Raw genomic sequence first — 19,371 nt, forward strand, 5'->3', positions numbered from 1 at the left:
ATCAACCGATTTGGAGGATTTCCCCAAATTAAATTAAATTTCGGTTTTCGATTTCTAATAAGAAGGGAATCAACTTTTGGGGTTAAGGTGTCGGAAATCCCAAAATCCTCGATTTAGGGATTTCGGACTTTCCACAATGAGGTTTCCCTGCGTTGCAGCTGTGTTGGTTCGAAAACTGCAGGGAATCCCAAATCAAGGATTTTAGATATATATATATATATATATATATATATATATATATATATATATATATATATATATCAGGTTCTGCGTAAAATGACATGATAGGTATTGGGTTCTGTAGTAAATACAGATTTGCTATCTGCATCAGTCTACCTTTCTAGCATTTCAATTATGTGGAAAGGTATTGGTGATTCTTTGTTTTGAGGGTATCATTTAGGATGATTCTCGTACATATTGTATAGTCGAACAGGGCAGGTTTTTTCGCTATTAGTGATGCATAAACAAGATTTATGAGCATTTGATATGAGTAGTTAGTTAATTTTCACAACTGAACACTATGTTATCTGGATGACAGTGTGCATCCCAGACACCTAGAACTGTGTTACGGACCACATACATCTCTGTGGTATATTGAAAAGTACAGAGCTAAGTTTGTAAGCTGGGAGAATCTTCTGTGCATATAATAACGTATAGCTGAACACATGCATGTATGTATAGATAACCTATACAGGCTTATATACTTATCAGTTCTCTTTGACAGTTGGTTTTCATCCCATAAATCTCGTTGAGTTGATGTTCTTTCTCTAAATTATAGAACTCATGAACACTGTTCAGTTACAGTCTTCTGGAAACCTAGTTGGATTAACATGGGAAAATTAATATCAATGTTGTCTGTGACTGTCCAGGGTGATAATGGGTATCATGTGTTAAGGTTATTAGACCGAATGACTAATTAGTTAGATCATTGGCTTGACGGTTAATGGACCGAAGATGCACTAAGTCAGACTACGCTCAGTCTAATTTCGGTTGTGTGCCTAGTAAATAAATTTTATTTGGATCTTACGCATATAGATAGGGCCTGATGGTTAAGTTTCTTTAGTATCCATGTTCTCCTCTCTTCTTTCTTTTAGTCTTTTTCCCTGCGGTGATTTTATCCCTATGTTCGGCAGACACCTGCGACGACGTCGTTTGAGCCGTTCCTCGCCACCGGCATCCCTGCGCTTTTCTTTCAAGCATTGATTCTAAGGTACGGGTTCTTCTTTGTGAAATGGTTGAAGGATCGGGTAGAGATGGATTTCCATGAATGTGTTCCATGGAAATCTATGGCAGAATAATGGATTTTGGAATTTTGCATGCTCATGTGAGTTGGATGGGTTTGGTTAGATTTTCAAATCTTATTTTTATTGTGATTGCAAATTGTGTATGCGCATGTGAGTTGGATTGGTTTGGTTAGCCGACCAGCAAGCCATTCGGTCCGGGATTGACACACCCAGCCAATAGCTTAATCTTTTGATGAATTGCTTGGTTAGGCAGGTGGAGTGCAAACTCACTATATGCAAATTTTAATTTGCCAGGGGCATTGTTATGTTTATGCAATAAATCATGCAAAATATGTTATCATGCATATGCTACATGGTCGATGTTTCACTTAACATGGACATGCATAATAAACAGTTATGTTCACATGCACGCACACTCAAAGGGAGTATACATTGACATGGATACATGTGTATGGATGTAGGAAATACACATGACAAAAATGTAATAACCACGATTTTTTTTTTTAAAACTTATGTGATTTGGGCCTGGGATCCAAGTCGCGGATCCGGGACCCATAAAGGGGTTTTATATATGTATTTATCTCGTAAAACATATATGTACTTACATAAGTGCAAAAAATTTAATTAGGCGAATTATTCAAGAGATAACTACGTATATAATGTATATATGGGCTTGGGATCCACATTTTGGATCCAATACCCAGATAGGATCCATATGGATATAGGTAAAATATCCTATATATTCGTATACATGATTAAATATATATAAAAATATATATTATATGAGTATTTTTAGGGGATCCACGATTGGATCCATTTGGATCCAATCCATGAATCCATACCAAGTGGGAGGCAAGGGTCCAAAGTTTCGGTCGGGTTTGGATCCCAAGCCGCAGGTCGCAGACCCGGACCTGGCCCTCTCGTTAACAAAAAAAAAATTACAAGAGAACTCTTAGACCCGGGTCGGACCCGACCCGGATCCGTAACCCGGTAGGGTTTTTAAACCCAATATCGGGTTTCTGTTTTTTTTTTAAATGGGAAGGAAGGCAAGAATCGTGCCTAGGGCACGATTCCTGCTGTATCGTAAGGAAGGAGGGGGGGAGTGTTTGCAGATGGAGTAACCGAACCCCGCGCCTCTCGGTAGAGGGGGGGTTTCGGCAATAAAAAGGGAGGTGGAAGAGGGGGTCTCACCCTCTTCCTTCATCTTTCTCTTTCTCTCTTCCCTCGTCTCTCTCTCTCGTATGGGCGTGCAGCGGAAGGCTGGAGGTCGCCGGAAGGCTGCAGCCACCAGCAACCACCGCAGGCTACGGCAGCCCCCTTCTCTTGTCCTTTCCCTTGCGTGCGACCACCACGACACCGGAGCAGTCGAGGCCGGTGGAATAGCTCGCCTTCTCACGACAGCCGCAACCCCCAAACGTTGGATTTTAGAGGTACGGGTTTTTCTTTTGGGTTAAGGAAAACGAAAATGGATTCGCTTTCCATGAAGTATTTTAGGGTGAAACCATGTGGGTGAGTAAATCTAAGCATTTACTCTACAATCCATGGATGAAATCCATGTGTTTCATGGTCCTTTGTTTTTGGTTATTTGAAACAACGTACGTATGGATGCATTCTTATAGTAAAACAGGATTTTTATCTATGAAAAATATGGATTGTCATGTGTGTGCCCCATGGTGATGTCAATTTTCTTTGAAGAACCCATGTTATGGATTAGTAAGACATGTAAATCTGGAAATAAAGCCAAAAATGTGGTTGAACGTATGTCTATGACTGATATTTATTTCATGACATGGTTATGAACTTTGTAAATATGTGTATACTTGAGTTATGTGAGCATACATGTTGTTCTGGATTTTTTTTAATTTCTGTTAGTATGCTCTCAGCAAAAAAAATGTGAGTTGTTGGCCACAGGGGGGGTTGCTTGGCAGCCCAACCAAGCTGGGCTTGGTTGGGGTAGCTGTCGGGCCAGCCCGTTGGCAGACTTGGTGCAGGCCTGACAGACCAGTCGGACCAGCCAATCGGCTAGCAAGCCTGGCAGGCCAGGCCAAGCCAGCCAGTTGGCTTGGGTAGTTTTCAAAAAAAAAAAAAAGGGCTTTTGTTGGTGTGGGGTTGGTTGTGTGCCAAACCCAACTGATCGGGTTGGTTGGGTCATTGCTTCTCAAATAAGACTACATTATACCTGTGTTAGTTCAGCTTTGCATGGTTATATATTTTTTTTATATACTCATGTGTAAGTGGTCATTTGTTTCATAATTGTTAAATTGCTTAGTAGCATAATTGATTAATGTCATGCATCCTGTCATACCTATTTACAAGGTGATTAAGAGGCATATGGACATGCAAAGATTGTTAGGCATACACCCATGTAATCTGTATGACACAAACATTATGGGTGTTATCATAATTTAGCTAAACATGTAATTGTTTTCGGTTGTTATCGTACAGGCTGTTTTCCAAGGCTTAAACTAAATATTTTAGGCTGAGCTAAATTAGCTTGGGTAAGGTTCGGTTCTTCTTGAAATTTTCATATTTATGCTTACCTGATATTCAGACCTATGTGTGTAAGAGCATGATATGTTTTGTTTTCCATGCATTTCACACCTTAAGCTAAAATCAAAGTATTTGCTGCAAAGCTACATCTTATGCATATCGTACACTAACTTGATGTATTGACACTTGCACCACCACTTGAAGGTTCACATGCTGATTAAGATGTGTAATTTCATCAAAGTGTGACATGAACATGTATGTTAAAGCATGCATTGACATGAATGCATAGGCTAAATAAAATCATACATGGGATATGAGCATGTGTATGGAATGAAAGCATGAAATTTAAATTAAAGTTGTGAACTCGTGCACATGTATATGTATGTTATTGTTTCATGCACACCTTTAAATTATCCTAAATAAATGTGCATTGAGAAGCATAGAAAAGAATTCATAATGGCTTGTTATTCATGATTTTTGCATGCCAATGCATTGATAATCAAATGGGTCATCCTGGGCTATGTGAGCATTGAGCATGCGTTGCTCTGTATTGTTGTATGCATTGTAGAAAAAAAAATGTGATATTATTGTTTTACTGCACTGTTCTATGTTGTCACGGGCGGTGGTCCCGTGAAAAGCTTAGCATGCTGATGTGCAAGCTTATGTTATTAATTCTGCATGTTAATTTGCAAATGTAAAAGAAATGAATTAATAACCAGATAAAAGAAAATAAAGAACAGTGTAATTCATTTTCTCCTTGATGTCCCTGCTTTGGCGTGGGAATCTTGGATGTTGCGGTTTGGGGAAAACCGTGAGGATACAAAAACTCTGTGTGCGTTGTTGCCCCTGAACCCGATATTGAGGTTCTTCTCCTGGCCACGGTTTTAGGGAGAGTCCGCCACTATTCCTGGGGGTGGTGTGTTTTGACACAGCTGTTGTTGTTTGGTATACCAATAAAGTGGCGCCAGTGGATGCTGTTTTCCATGGTATCCCCGACTTTGGATGTTGTTTTCCAAGGTTCCGATGGATGGTGTTGTTTCCTGATATCGGTCGAGGGCTAAGTTTGGAACTCGGTAATAAAATACAAATTGTGTGTGAAGCTACCCCGGGAACCCTACTTGACCTCGGGGATTGTACCCGTTTGGTGTATCTGCGGGCAATGGTAAATTAAAAAGAGGAATTTAAAGATTGTGTGCATTTAATAGGACATGCATATGGAAAAAGGGGGAGCTTAAATGAAAGATAATAAGGGTTCATGCATCGCTCATAAATCATACATATTTTTGCTATGCATTAGTTCATGCATGTTTACCTGTTCACTTGGTTATTATAAGTTGATCATTGGAGGATGTTGATCTCTGTTGCATTTAATTTCCTTATTGATTAAGTTGTGATCAATGTTAATTACTTCGTGTTCCCTTATGTTCAATTTTGCAAGAATGGTTAATTGTCTTATGAATTGATTATAACCATATTCCTCAAAATATTACATGGATCTTATTTATGCTCTTTTTCTTATTTGATTCATTAAGGAAACCTGTACGCAGAATTCTTCGAATTTCTGACCCTCTCATTTTATTGGTTTTTCCCAGACACAAGTGATCAGTGAAATTGACTCGCTTCTGAGAGGATACAAGGGCCACATTTGTTTCAGACGGCTTCACTTACGGACAGAGTGGCTCTACTGTTATTTTCTTTTAGTTCTTATTTACTGCAAGTTGTTATTTCACTTTTGACATTGAATATGACTCTTATTGATTCATTAATAAAAAAGTTCAGTTGGTTGGTTATGAATGATAAATGTAAGTTGGTTTGTGGTGTGTGGTTATCCAACTGAAATTGGAACTGTAGGGACCCCAGGTCTTTGGGAAGTTTTCCGTAACTCTTAGAAAAAAAAATCCGCATTTTTCAAAGGTATGAGTTGGGGTCGTTACAAAAAATGCATGTGATGCGTGGAATTACTTGATTATGATTGACTTTGTCTTGCATGGATGCACGTGCATTTAGCACATTAGTCTAATGTTACGTAACACATCACTTTGGTTTTGTTATGTGATGCATCGATGACCTAATGGATCATCACCGGCCCGGAGAGCCGTGAACTTGGTTGTTTTTCATATATGTTTTATTGCATCACTTAAACCACACATATTGGTTTTGCACACTACTACACTGTTCTAGTTGTCCTCACGGGATGGAGTCCCGAAAGGATTCTCGCAGGGGTGGATGCGAGCTTTTACCTTTACTTTTGCATATGGTGTTGCAAAATTTAAAGAATTGTCTTTTAATAAAATATAATAATAAAGAACAGTATAATATACGTTCTAGGATCTCTCATCTGGAGAATGGGGATCTTAGAGATCCGGTCTTGGGGAGACTGTGAAGATACAAAAACTCTGTGTGCTTATTTTGGTCTCCTGAACCCGATATTGAGGTTCCTTCTCCTGGTCATGGTTTTATGGAGAGTCCGCCACTTTACCTGGGAGTAGTGTGTTTGTCACAGTTGTGATTGTTTTTTGTACCAAGAAAGTGGCACTTATGGGCGGGGGGTGTTCTTTGTGTCCCCGACATTAGATGTGGAGGTCTAATGTTCCGAAGGTAATTCGATCGAGGGCTAAGTTTTGAACCCAGTAATAAAATACAAATTGTGTGCTAAGCTACCCTGGGAACCTAACTTGACCTCAGGGATTGTACTCGTTTGGTGTATTCGCGGGCAACGGTAATTAAAAAGAGAAACTTAAAGTTGTATGCATTTAATAGGCCATGCATATGGAAACGAGAAACTTAAATGAAAGATAATAAAAGGATTCATGCATTGCACAAAAATCTGCATTTTTCTGCTATGCATTATATTATGCATATTTTAATGGTCCCCTCAATCAATACATGATGGTAAGTGTGAAATGTTTATTTCTTATTGCATGCTGAAGTTTTATTACTTGTTATTGCTTTAATGTTTCTGCATGCTTAGCATTTATAATTGTTGCATAGAAAATTTTTTAAATATTATAAATTATTATGTATGTATTTCCCTTAAATATTGCATGATATCTTATCTTAACCATTTGTCTCACCTGTTTTACTAAGAAGTAGTCGTGCTCAGGATTTCGATTCTAACACCTTACTTTATTGGTTTTTTGTAAGAACAGGTGATCAGTGAAGTCGACAGCTACTGGGAGGGCGCGAGAGTCACATTGGGTTTTTGACAGCTTCATTGGTGGACAGAGTGACTCTTTCTTTTTGGACTTTCAATTCTACTGTTCTTTTCATTTACTTGTTTCTGTCAGTTGTTACGTTACTTTATGTTGAGTAGAACATTGTCTTTGAGATTGATTCTTTATTCATAAATAAAGAATTTGTTTTGGTTCTTATGGATGATGATTGTAAGTTCGTTTGTGGTGTTTGGCTATCCAGTAGGAATTGAAACTGTGAGGACCCGGGTTTTGGGGAAGTTTTACACACATACAACAAACAACAACAACAATTACGCCTTCATCCCAAAACAATTGGGGTCGGCGATATGAACCAAAAAAGAAAATCATTCTGGGTCTTCCACATGAATCCTTCTCCTCTAATCATTTCTATCCAATGTCATGTCATCGGTGAGGTTCAAAGCATTCATATCCTTTCCTATCATCTCCATCCAAGTCTTCCTAGGCCTACCCCGACCTCTTTTAACTAATATATTCTCCCATTTTTTCATCCTTCTAACTGAAGCATCATTAGGCCTTCATCGAATATGTCCAAACCACCGTAAACGATTCTCTCTCATCTTATTTTCAATGGGTGCAATGCCTACCTTCTTACCTATCTCCCCATTCTGAATCTTATCTTTTATTGTATTTCCACACATCCATCTAAGCATACGCATATCAGCTACACTCATTTTTTGAATATGATGTCTCTTGGTAGCCCAACATTCTGTACCATATAGTAAAGCGGGCCTAATAGTCGTCCTATAAAACTTTCCCTTCAACCGCAATGGCATTCTACGATGGCACAACACTCCAGTTGCACTTTTCCATTTCATCCACCCAACCTTTATCTTATGATTTACATCTCCATCAATTTTTTCATACTTTTGAATGATAGATCCCAAATATTTGAAACAATCATCCACCGGTATTTCTTGCTCACCAAGCTTCACTACACTCCCATCACTACTTTGTTGCTTACTAAACCGACATTCCATATATTCTGTCTTACTCAACTTAAAACCTCTTGCTTCCAATGTCTGTCTCCATAATTCTAACTTAGCATTAACCCCAGTTCTAGACTCATCAATCAAAACAATATCATCAGCAAACAACATACACCACGACACATTTTCTTGAATTGATCTCGTAAGCTCATCCATCACTATAGCAAATAGAAAAGGGCTTAAAGCAGATCCTTAATGTAACCCAACCGTTATAGGAAAATTGGTTGTCACCCCTCCACAAGTGCGGACATTGGTTACTACCTATGTCACACGGACTCGGCTAAGAAGGCGTCGCACCCGAGTCAACACGCCCTGACACGGGTGCGGACACGAGTGCGGACATGGGTGCGGCTTCGGACTCGTCCTGGACACGATCAACGCCGAGTCGGACTCGGTCAAAGAGTCGAGGCCGAGCCCGTCCACATTTTGGACTCGGTCAACTTTGACCGAGTCCAAAAATGTCCCTAAAAACCAATTTTTTATATTTTTTATTTAAAATATATATATATATAAAAAGAGGCACAGTGCTGTGACAGTGCTGCAGTCACAGACTGTGACTGTGCACAGACACACAGACTGTGCTGTGGCATTTTAAAAATAAAATAAAATTATATATTTTTTTTTTTTGCCGAGTCTCCGTGTCCAAAAAATTTAAAATTGTGCCGCACCCGTGTCGCACCCGCACCCGCACCCGTGTCGCACCCGCACCCGCACCCATGTGACATAGGTTACTACTCCTTCATACATATCTTTAATTATACTAATGTACTTGAGAGAAACACCTTTCTTCATCATTGTCCACCAAAGAACGTCCCTAGGTACTCTATCGTATGCCTTCTCCAAATCAATAAAAAACATATGCAAATCTTTGTTCCTCTCTCTATATCTCTCAATAAGTTGTCTAAGAAGATGTATAGCTTCTATAGTTGATCTTCCAGGCATAAAACCAAATTGATTCTCCGATATCATGACAACCTTCCTCAACCTAGATAGTTATTGAGATATGTTTTCCGCACATGTTTAAAAAAAATCCACATTTTCAAAGGGTATGAGTTGGGGTCGTTACAACCCAGCATTGGGAACTATGCAGCTTTAGCCTCCTGTTTTCTAACTCCATCTCTTGTGATACCTGTTGTTTCTACTGAATTCCACTTATCAGTGACAATTTGCAGTTGTATTCAGTATTTAACAAAAATTAAAGATATGAAGGCATGAGCCAGCATTGGGGATCATGCAGTTCCAACCCTAGTCTGTTTTCTAACTTCTTCTATTTTTGTTAGATTCCTGCAATGTCACTCACGTCCATGGTAACTGTTGATTGTTCAATTGGTATTACCACCCTTGGCAGATCCAGGCATGACATGAGTCATATGACCTTCAATTCAACAAGATGAGATACATCAAACCAATAATATCCATCTTCTGACTACAGGATCCACGTCAAAATTGATGGCCTTGGGTTTTTTTCTTGTGGAGGGCAGGAAATGAAGGTAAAAAGGGAAAATAAACATAAAACAGCACAATACACCCTGTGTCTGAGAATATGACATAATTTCTCTATCAAGACGCACTTTTTAATAACTTTCACCGCCTTCAAACAACTTGCTGAGGCATTCCCTTCCTCAAAGACTCAGTTTCAGTCTTTCAGATAGGGAACACTGGGTACTTTAGAGCAAAATATGATGTTTAATTGTGTTCATTGCGAGGGTGAGGTAGATAAAAAGAAACTTCCTTCAGTTGCTGCCTTCTTGGCTTGGAATACTCACATGGTGATTTTAATTTGTAGCTTCCTTATAATGAACTTATTTGAAAATCTCAACTATCGCAAAAACTTGGAAAAGCAAAACCTGCATGTCAGAACAAAAAAGAAATCAGTTTTGAGCTTCAGTTAGCAGAATTCAGGAGTACCTAGATGCTTCCATTTCTTCTTATCATCCACGCCAGCAAAATGAAAGCTTGGCAATAAATGAATATGTGTAAGACCTGCCCTAGATAATTTTTTCAAGTGAAGAACGCCAGCTGAATCCTGAAAATATTCATAAAATCAATAATTATCAGATACTGCACTTACACAAGTATTTTATATTACATTCTGGATGTATTTCAGAGTCTGTAATTCAATATAAGCAAATCCATCAAGCACTATTAAATACTGATACTTACATGAGGCTTAAAGCCTAAAAATGTCAAATAATTGACCACTGTTTTCTCTAAGCTGTGTCAAAAACTAAATCATGGAACATTGGGAAACTAATAAATGGCTTGCCAAAACCATTCATGAATCTAATGGGGGAAAACAGATCCCTACCCATTCAAAAAATTCTTCACATTCAACATGAAATAATACCATCCTCTCCCAGAAGGCTCTTTCAGCAAAATAAATCAAGAAAAATTTCAAGTCAAGTCTCAAGAAAGATCAAAAACATGCAGAATTTGACTTTCAGTGTCTCAGAAGCTGGTTCAGACCAAAACACTAAGATTAAATCACATGAGAAAGCAACACGTTCTCAGAAAATCACTTCTTATAACATTTTTATATATGTTTATAAGAGTGACAATTATGAGAATAAAAAGAAAAGAAAATTTAAAATAGGTTAAAAATAAAAAATAAAAAGGAAAAGGAAAAGGAAAAAGTGCTGATTATGAAACTTGAAGTTTCCTATATTCAGTATATTCTAATTACTTTAGCAACAACCAACTTCAACTAGTACAGAACCAGAAGCTCGCAATATATCAACTAACAATTTCTCACAAGTGTTGATATATATCTGGTTACACTCTTCCATACTCTCAGAGATCACATAAAACAGGCCTTCGATCAATCAAAAAGCAGTTGTCACAAAGTAGTAAGAAAACTCAACTGATTGACAAGCACTAGATATAATGACCTGAAACTTATACTCTCTACGCATTCAAAAGGAACATATCCATTGTCTGTCAACTCTTCATCAGGAAAATGAGATATTGATCTTTGCATGTAATGCACAGGCAGTTAAATAGCAGAACCGATATTAGAGATGCTACCTGTAAGGTAAAAGCAAGATAACCCCCACGCAGATCAGGATCCACCGTGTTGTCACTAGCGCTATGCAATTCAAAGAATGATTTAGATAACTTTGTCATCTTGTAACTATCTGATTACTAATTATAGCAGGCACAGGTATCGAGGGTTATGAGTATATTACAACCAAAAGTGCAGTAGTATACCTAAAATCCCTGATATGCAACTCATAGATACTGATATCAGAGAAATATGAAAGAACAGGCTTTTCTTCTGCCAGTTGGTCCCATCCGCTAGGTTTTAAGTTATCAGAGTAGAGATTGACAATCAAAGTTCTTTTTCCATCTGCTGACAGCCTGCTCCAATAACTAAGAGCATGAATATTCTCTGTAAAATAAGACTATTGAATTTTGTAAAAAAGATTTTCTCCAAGACTTGAAATGCCTTACCCTCTTGCATATGGATCATTCACGATGCAGGTTTCTATTTTATTGGTACTTGGGTGGAATACAGTAACCTTATAAACATAATAACAACCCTCCCATGTTCGTGGTCCACCAGCAAACCAGACTCCATTTGTCTCTACAAGTTCTACAGTTTCAAGTGGACCACTATCTGATGGCCCCCCATATATACAGGCCTGTACAACCTGAAGCATAAAAATTAATGCTAGAGATGTGAAATAAAGCTCGCAAGAGTTAAATACGTTTTCATAGATTGTTATGGAGGTGAAATAAGGTTGTACCTGTGCAGTAGGTGCCCAAAGATAAAGTACCACAGATTCTCTGGCAATCACAGCACCAAGCGGACCATCATATGAAAAGAGTTCATCTAGGACACCAGGTAACTGGAGGCCGGTCGCATTTTTGCACTTTCCATTGGCTATAAAAGCAACAATTGTCTAAGTGCATGTAATTTATAATGCATTTACTGACCCTCTTTTACCATAATTTTGTTTTTTACAGGATGGAAAAGAATAGATAAAGTTCATCTTTTCCTTGTAGTTTCATCTGTTAAGATGTATGCATAAAATGTATATATAATGTATAAATACATTATATATATATTCTTTTATCATTGTAATATATATATAATGTATATATACATTATATATATTTATTTATCATTGTAATAGGTAAATACCCTCTAGAGGTATTTTCATCTTTTCTTTGTGTAATAGGTTCTGTCCTCTAGGGACAGATTTTCCTTTTTTCTTTATTTTTATTTTTGTGTTGTCTTTATCCCAAAGACTGAGGATATTAAGGTCTTTTGCTCTTAATAGTCGTTGGAAGCATCCCAACGGCTATATTTATAACCGTTGGGAGCTCCCAATGACTCTATGGGATCTCCCTTTTGGCTCTTTGTGTATATAATGGACAAAATATAGCCGTTGGGAGCTCCCAACGGCTCTATGGAATCTCCCTTTTGGCTCTTCCTTTGTGTATATAAGGGACCTCTTGTCCCCATGTTGTGTAATGCTTCTCTTAAGCATTTATGCTCAATAAAGATGAATATTTTTTTATATTTTGTGTTTTTCTATTTAGTTCTTTAATGTTTTATATGTACTTAGTGCTTGTGGTGTTGCCCCTTGTTGGCTATTGTATTGTCCCATAGTGGACTTGTGCTTGTGCACATTGTGATTGTGATCTTGTAAGCCCTTTGTGGCATTGGTTTGTGCTTATGCACTTTTGTTATTGTGAACTTGTAAGCCCTTAGTGGCATTGTTTTTGTATTTTCCGCTATTTCATTACATTATCTAACAAAAAGAAGAAAATCTGAATCAAACTCAATTTTCCTATACAGATGAGTCTTTGTACATGCAATACAAAAACCACTATTATTGCTATACAGGTAGCTGATACAGTTTTTCCCACTATTGAGCACTCAAGTGAGATTGAATCCCAATCACTTAAATGAAATTCTTTAAGGAAAAAAATAAAATGAAAAAAAATGGGATTATTAAAACGACCATAGGTTATCCATCTTATAGTTGGACGAAAGTGATTATTACGATAGCCACAGTAAAACAAATCAATTACTGCCCAATAATGTACATAAAAGTACCAAGAAAAGGCAAAAAAAGAAGAGGGATATAGCCACAACACCAAAATGCATATACCATCAAAGCATACAATTGCTAATTGACTTTTGAGAAGCTCCTCAATATCCACTGCATCTGAGATTTTGAAAGCTTTATAATCTGCAATATGAGGAAACTTCATAGTAACCTGTGTTCAACGACTAAACTATTTTAGTCGTACAGGTTAGTAAAATTATCCAAATCTCAGGGTATCATTGTAGTGCAGAAAATTAGACAAATCAAACAATGTTGACAATGATAATTGAAAGCTCACATTTAATGGAAGACTTCCTTCAACTGGCTCTAGCTGTATTCTGGTATCATGCCCTGATATCATAGGATACACTGATCAAGAACCAGCACTTTATAATTCTTTGCAAGGTATCATTAACTCCACACCCATAAAGAAAAAATGTTTTGGCACATGTCCACATAGTTGTTAAGCAAATCAGTATGTCCCAAATAATATTTTAATCCTATTCTTAATAGCAAAGCATGAAATTATGAGGATTCTTTTTGTCATGCATCTTAAGAGCATGCCAAACATCTGAAAACCAACATAAATGTTATATGAACTAGATAATCCAACATTTTCCAAATCATACACTACCGACAGCCAAAATAAATTCATGATCAAGAGCCACCGCTCATGTTTAACATGTGCTCAAGCTACATATGGGATATAATACGAATTGCTTTTCAAATACTTACCTTGAATTCCCTCACTAGTAAGCTGCAGCTTGGCTTTCCTACTAGCATATATATAATAGCAAGCATTTTGCATGTGCACATTCCAGGCAATGAGAGACCTTGTAACCCAATATGCTCTAGAAAATGACAGACTATCCTGCATGCAGAAGCAAATTAAAATGGACAATTCCATGAAAATATGCGATATGAAAGAAGCCATGCAAGTAGATTACATAGAAACATATAATTTGGAGATGTTAAGGAAGACAAGGTATACAGTCTGAGGATAAGTTCTATGGACAAGTCTACCAGAGAAGACAATTTAAAGAGACTAATAATGTACAAAATTCAGCAGATACTGATGATCTATATTTTCATCAAGTTACCAAGATCAAAACACAAAAAATCTGAGCAAGGACAAGATCATGAACATGAAATACCAGTGTTTTAAAACTCAGTGTCTCGGGAATCACTTCGGCAATGCTTGACTCATAACTCAGCCAACTCAACTCAATGACTTGGCTGGATCATGACAACTTTTAAATGTATAGAATCTATAGATATTTAGATAATCATATATATATAGATGATATACAATTATACAAGTTACATACATATATATTATGTAAAATATATATATTAAGCTCATGCATACATAAATAAATAATATGTGTGACTTAGCTGTGTATTCTAATCCAAGAATTTAATATCTTGGAGCATTGAAAGGCAACGTTCAATCGCTCAACCTAGCACAAAGGCAGAGTATTGCATCTCTCACTGCTGAAATCACTTGGATTTGCCACTTGCTGAGCTCTTTAAATCAAAGTATAGGGATAACTATCATATATTCTGACAATCAAAGTGCTATCAAAATTGCATTGAATCTCATACACTAATGGAAAACAAAGCACATACAAATAGTTCAATATTTTATAAGAGAGAAAATTGAAGATTAAAAAGTAGAGGCATACCAACTGTCCCTTAGTCTAATGGTGGGATGTAAAAGCACCATACATGAGGTCTAGGGTCCACAGTTGGCAGTGGTGGTGATGAGATTCTGAAAAAGAAAAATATAGAGGGGCATGATTTGTTGGAACTGAAAAACAATTTTGCTGACATGTTTACCAAGTGACTCATGAAAACTCAATACTGGTTTGTTGAAAACAAGCTTTCCCTGATAAGAAACCATGCACAGCTTGAGAGAGACTGATAAAAAGCGGTGTTAACTTTCAGCTTAAAACATGTGGTGTCAAGGCATTACTTCAAGTTAAAAGATACATTAATTGCACTTCTATAAATTACATGTAATAGTAGTTGTTTGTAATTGTAACATATGTACAAGGACAGCTTGTAATTTCTGGTATATATATATATATAAGTGCTGTGCAGCACAGTCACTGCACACAGCACAGACTGTGCACACAGCACTGTGACTGTGACTGTGACTGTGCACAGTTTGGTTTTATATATATATATTTAATATATATATATAGAAATCATTTTTTTTTAGTTTTTTGCCTTAAAATAGACAAATATAGACTCGGTCAACGTTGACCGAGTACAAAACGTGGACAGACTCGGCCCCGGTGCGTTGACCAAGTCCGACTCTTCGTTGACCGTGTCCGAAGCCGCACCCGTGTCAGGGCGTGTCGATGCGGGTTTGTTGACCCCCTAGCCGAGTCGATGTGACATAAATCCTAATTGTATAAAGACTGTTAAGGCCAGATGTTGCCATATTGGAAACATCAAGGTAATTTTCCTTCTTCAACTTTAACTGGTTTGTTCCCCTCTGATTCCTTCAGTTTTCTAGAGAGAGAAGTCACTCGATATAGCAAATGAAGTATGTTCTACCTATCAGCCTTCTGAAACCGTGTGCAGTGTGTAGGTTTTGGAAAATGCCCTGCAGTCTGTAATCAAATACAAGAAGAGTGTGCACAATACAAAAGCTACTAAGAGCTACACAAAATACAAGAGAGTGTACAAATACAAGAACACAATAGGCAGCACAGTTACAGCCGAATAAGGGCAGAAAAACACATACAAATTAATAATTTTACTATTAAAATGCTTGGGAAAAGCATACTTTACAATGGGAAGAAACCCATTTATATACGAGGACAAAACTAGCTGATAGACATGCCTAACAGCTAGTCAACAGCAAGTCAAACTAGCTGTTACACTAACGGTTGGACATGCCTAACTGCTAGTAGTGCAACAGCTAGTTTTAAAAGAGATGTAATATATATTATATAATATCATTATATGTATATACAAAGGATATATATACATACATGCGTTATGCGCGTATACATGTGTATATGTATATGCATGCAAGTATTGTACATGTATATATGCATGTATTATATGTGTATATATGTATAAGGAAAATACATTAAATATTAACACAGTCAGCTCCTAAAGGCCATCCATAACAAGTCAAATCCTGGGCATTTAATATTTTCCCATAGAAAACCTCGTTGTATCAGACAATGTCATTACTGGCGTTCATGGTTATTGATTTTGCATCTGTCATTGTAGTGTCAAAACTGCTTTACATATTTTGCAGTTTCTCCTAAAAAACATATTTTGTTAGACTAAATGGATGGTTCATGTAGCTAAAAGAACCCTCAACAAATTTCTGCATCGTGATTTTCTGTTGTCCATGCAAATTAGCCTGGTGACCCTGGGGCTCAAACACCTGATGCCACTTGCCAGCAGTATTTTTCTTAGAGAAAACCTTACTTCATAGACCAGTGAAGAGAAACATGCAACTGTTCACTCAAGTATCATACACTAGTACCTTGGACAGCTTCCTTTAAACCTAATGATCATTCTCTTCTCCACTATGATAACCTACTGGCCATTCCCTTCTTTACTGTGATTAGCAATCCTTCATTTCCATATCATCAGATTAACTATGGATGCACCAGACACATACATGTTTATCTTCTAAAAGGATCAGGAGTTAGAAACAAAAGTTTACCAGGACATACAATCAACTAGTCGATTACAAGGATGCACTACTGGATCAGGCAATGATTCTTGGAGGCCAAGGTGTCAATGTTCAAGACCGAAACACTGCTTTGTGAGAATTAAGTGAGATTAGATATATGCATCTTTTTGTATAAAATCTTTCAGTTTGCATTCTTGTAAGATCCTGCATATTTGATGTTTTGCATAACATTAAATAGATATGAAAGTAATGCTACCTCGCCCTTACTATCACTTAGAACATATAGTTGTACTGGCTTCTGCTAAAGCAACAACTGACTGACAAAAACAATGGCAAAGAACTGACAATCTTTAGCAAATACAAGTGGAGTACCATTAAAAATATAATATCTTACTGAAGATAAAAGGTAAACCAACAGATATTCAATGTAACAAATTGATCTTAAGACCAATTTCACATGCAAAAAAAATTGTTGACTACCAAGCACACTTACCATTATGGGTTGAAAAATAATAAAATTGCACAAAACAAAAACATTGTAATTGTAACTTCCCCTGTGCATTAAATAATGCAGCTTTTATATATGAAAAAGAAAATGGCAAAAGAGCTAACATCACCTTAATAAATGAAGATAAATTTGGCCTTTCCAGAAACACGTCATGCACATTAGAAATTACCCAGATGTCCATGTGATCAGTCAATCCTCCTTTGCAGTCCTGTCATGAGATTCGAACATAAAACTATTTGGATACCGCAGTAACCTCTGTATGTGCTCACTTGTGTGTGCACATGTATCCACCTCTTTAAGGGACATTGACAAGTTTGCTACATTTTTTATTAAAAAATTTTTAAATACCATGTGAACCTTGAGCATGGCGGCACCACCAAGAGTAGTTTAGTTTATTAAGCTAACAGTTAGTAGAACTTTGTGAATACAAGGTGTTCTTTTTTATTTTTTCAGCTAGCTACATTTTCTATAAAATTCTTCTAAGTGTCCTTAATTGTGCCAACTAATACAGGGCACCACTTCTCAATAATCATTAAGGGTAAAAAGACTTGGCTAACTTGTAATGTGCACCAAAAAATGGTGTGCTTATGTTATCTTCTCATGAGACATGCAACTTAATTCGTGTCACTCCAATGAAAATACAAGATACACGCAGAATGGTGTGTTCTTCTAAGGAATTTTTAATATCTGATAAATATTATTTATTCGTGCATACATAAAGTATATACTTAGTGTACATGTCCGTGTGTGGGACAGTGAGAGCATGCACCCAGGCATGCGTGCAATTTAAATTTTTTGTGAAAATGTTGTGAGAATGTCATTCGAATTTTTCAAATATGTGAACCCATCACCAATTTCCTCTCAAAAAATTGTGATTACTGTCCCAGAATTTCTTGAGAAAAAAAAATCATAAGTTTCCCTGAGAAAAGTTCTTATGCTTATCGAGTGGACAGCTTTTAGCAAAAAAAAGGAGTCAAAAGAAGCATCAAATATCCGATTAATACGCAAAACATATCTACTAAGAAAAGAAGACACTAAAATCAGGGATAGCAGATCCCTCGTAACAGTGGTCAGTATTTTGTTGATGTCAAGTGCTAAATGCCACAAGATCAGCAGAGCCCATAAATTGAAATCGCAAGTATTTAAATCAGATTTACGTTGTGCATGAAAGAGTGACCATTGTCGTTTAGTTGCTCGAAATCTTCAAAATAGGATGAACAAGTAGCATAAGACTGAGTACAACTACTGAAACTAATCGGTAGTGTGATTCGAATGACAGAGGTGGTCGAAAGGGAAAAGCAATAAACGTGCATAAAGGATCTCAAGAAATTGAAATTTTCGAACCCCCATAACTCAAGTATTTCAATGAGCAATTGCCAACTTCTCATACCCAAAAAAACCCAACAGTTTCCAAGTCATCCGTGAATATCTACCTACAAAACCAACTATATAGCACGATTTCACGTTGATAACACCGAAATACCACTTTGACAAAAACTTCGATCTCACGCGGTTAGTGTCGCAGCCAAAACACCCCGAAACCAATTCCCTTCAACGAAACAGAACCAACCTCAATACCATCTTTCTGGATGACGAAACCGAAGCTCTCGTTGGCATTCACCCTGACGTCCCAATACGCACCGAAATCGTCCTCTCCCCTCGCACCAACGCTCGGAGTTTGTGTTGTCTGCGCATCGGCGTCTCCCGAAGGACGGAACTCACATCCATCGTACGAACCATCTGGCCTACCAAATCCACAGATGAACAAAATCAAGTTTCCACACCATGGCCGAACGACCGATGGAGGGCGATCTCCTAAGAAGAGACAGATATCGTAACAGGAGTAGGGGTAACAACGTACCTGTGGTAATGAACCCGAGTGATGGAGAATTCATCGATCGGCATTGCCGACGAGAATGCGAACGATCGATCGCGCCTCCTCCTCGCGAACGTCGAAGGAAGGAGACGAGGATACCGTACGGTGGTGTTGGTGGTGGGCGGGGAAGAAAAATGGGGGATGAGATGGGAGGGGTGGAGGGGGAAGGGGATTCTGAGGAGGTTCCGACGATATGGGTACGAAGAGAAAGGATAGCAAGAGAGGGAGGGGATGGAAGTAGTGATTGCCATCGAGAGGCTTTCTGCACAGGCTTTTAGGACCAACAGTCTTTTTATGCCCACTCTCTTTATTCGACCAGCAGCATTTT

General features: G+C 37.6%; 1 protein-coding gene across 3 annotated transcripts in view; it reads right to left on the reverse strand.

Moving 5' to 3' along the window:
* LDA (limit dextrinase) overlaps positions 1 to 19,371 on the reverse strand; it is a 136,974-nt gene extending 117,603 nt beyond the window's left edge. The window contains exons 1-11 of one of the 3 annotated variants that reach the window (XM_089990736.1): positions 19,029 to 19,371; positions 18,738 to 18,912; positions 17,277 to 17,375; positions 13,728 to 13,863; positions 13,291 to 13,343; positions 13,056 to 13,164; positions 11,682 to 11,818; positions 11,386 to 11,585; positions 11,143 to 11,292; positions 10,960 to 11,020; positions 9,844 to 9,961 (exon numbers count right to left, since the gene is read on the reverse strand). In XM_089990736.1, the coding sequence (XP_089846862.1) occupies positions 9,844 to 9,961; positions 10,960 to 11,020; positions 11,143 to 11,292; positions 11,386 to 11,585; positions 11,682 to 11,818; positions 13,056 to 13,164; positions 13,291 to 13,343; positions 13,728 to 13,863; positions 17,277 to 17,375; positions 18,738 to 18,912; positions 19,029 to 19,294 (1,504 nt within the window). In that variant the 5' untranslated portion in view covers positions 19,295 to 19,371. Of the gene's footprint in view, positions 1 to 9,843; positions 9,962 to 10,959; positions 11,021 to 11,142; positions 11,293 to 11,385; positions 11,586 to 11,681; positions 11,819 to 13,055; positions 13,165 to 13,290; positions 13,344 to 13,727; positions 13,864 to 14,677; positions 14,764 to 17,276; positions 17,376 to 18,737; positions 18,913 to 19,028 lie in introns of those variants that run through there. The other 2 variants (XM_089990737.1, XM_089990738.1) reach the window with 2 other exon arrangements.

The sequence above is a fragment of the Nuphar pumila genome, chromosome 16, assembly GCF_984573655.1.
Source record: "Nuphar pumila chromosome 16, dmNupPumi1.hap1.1, whole genome shotgun sequence".
Classification (NCBI taxonomy): domain Eukaryota; kingdom Viridiplantae; phylum Streptophyta; class Magnoliopsida; order Nymphaeales; family Nymphaeaceae; genus Nuphar; species Nuphar pumila.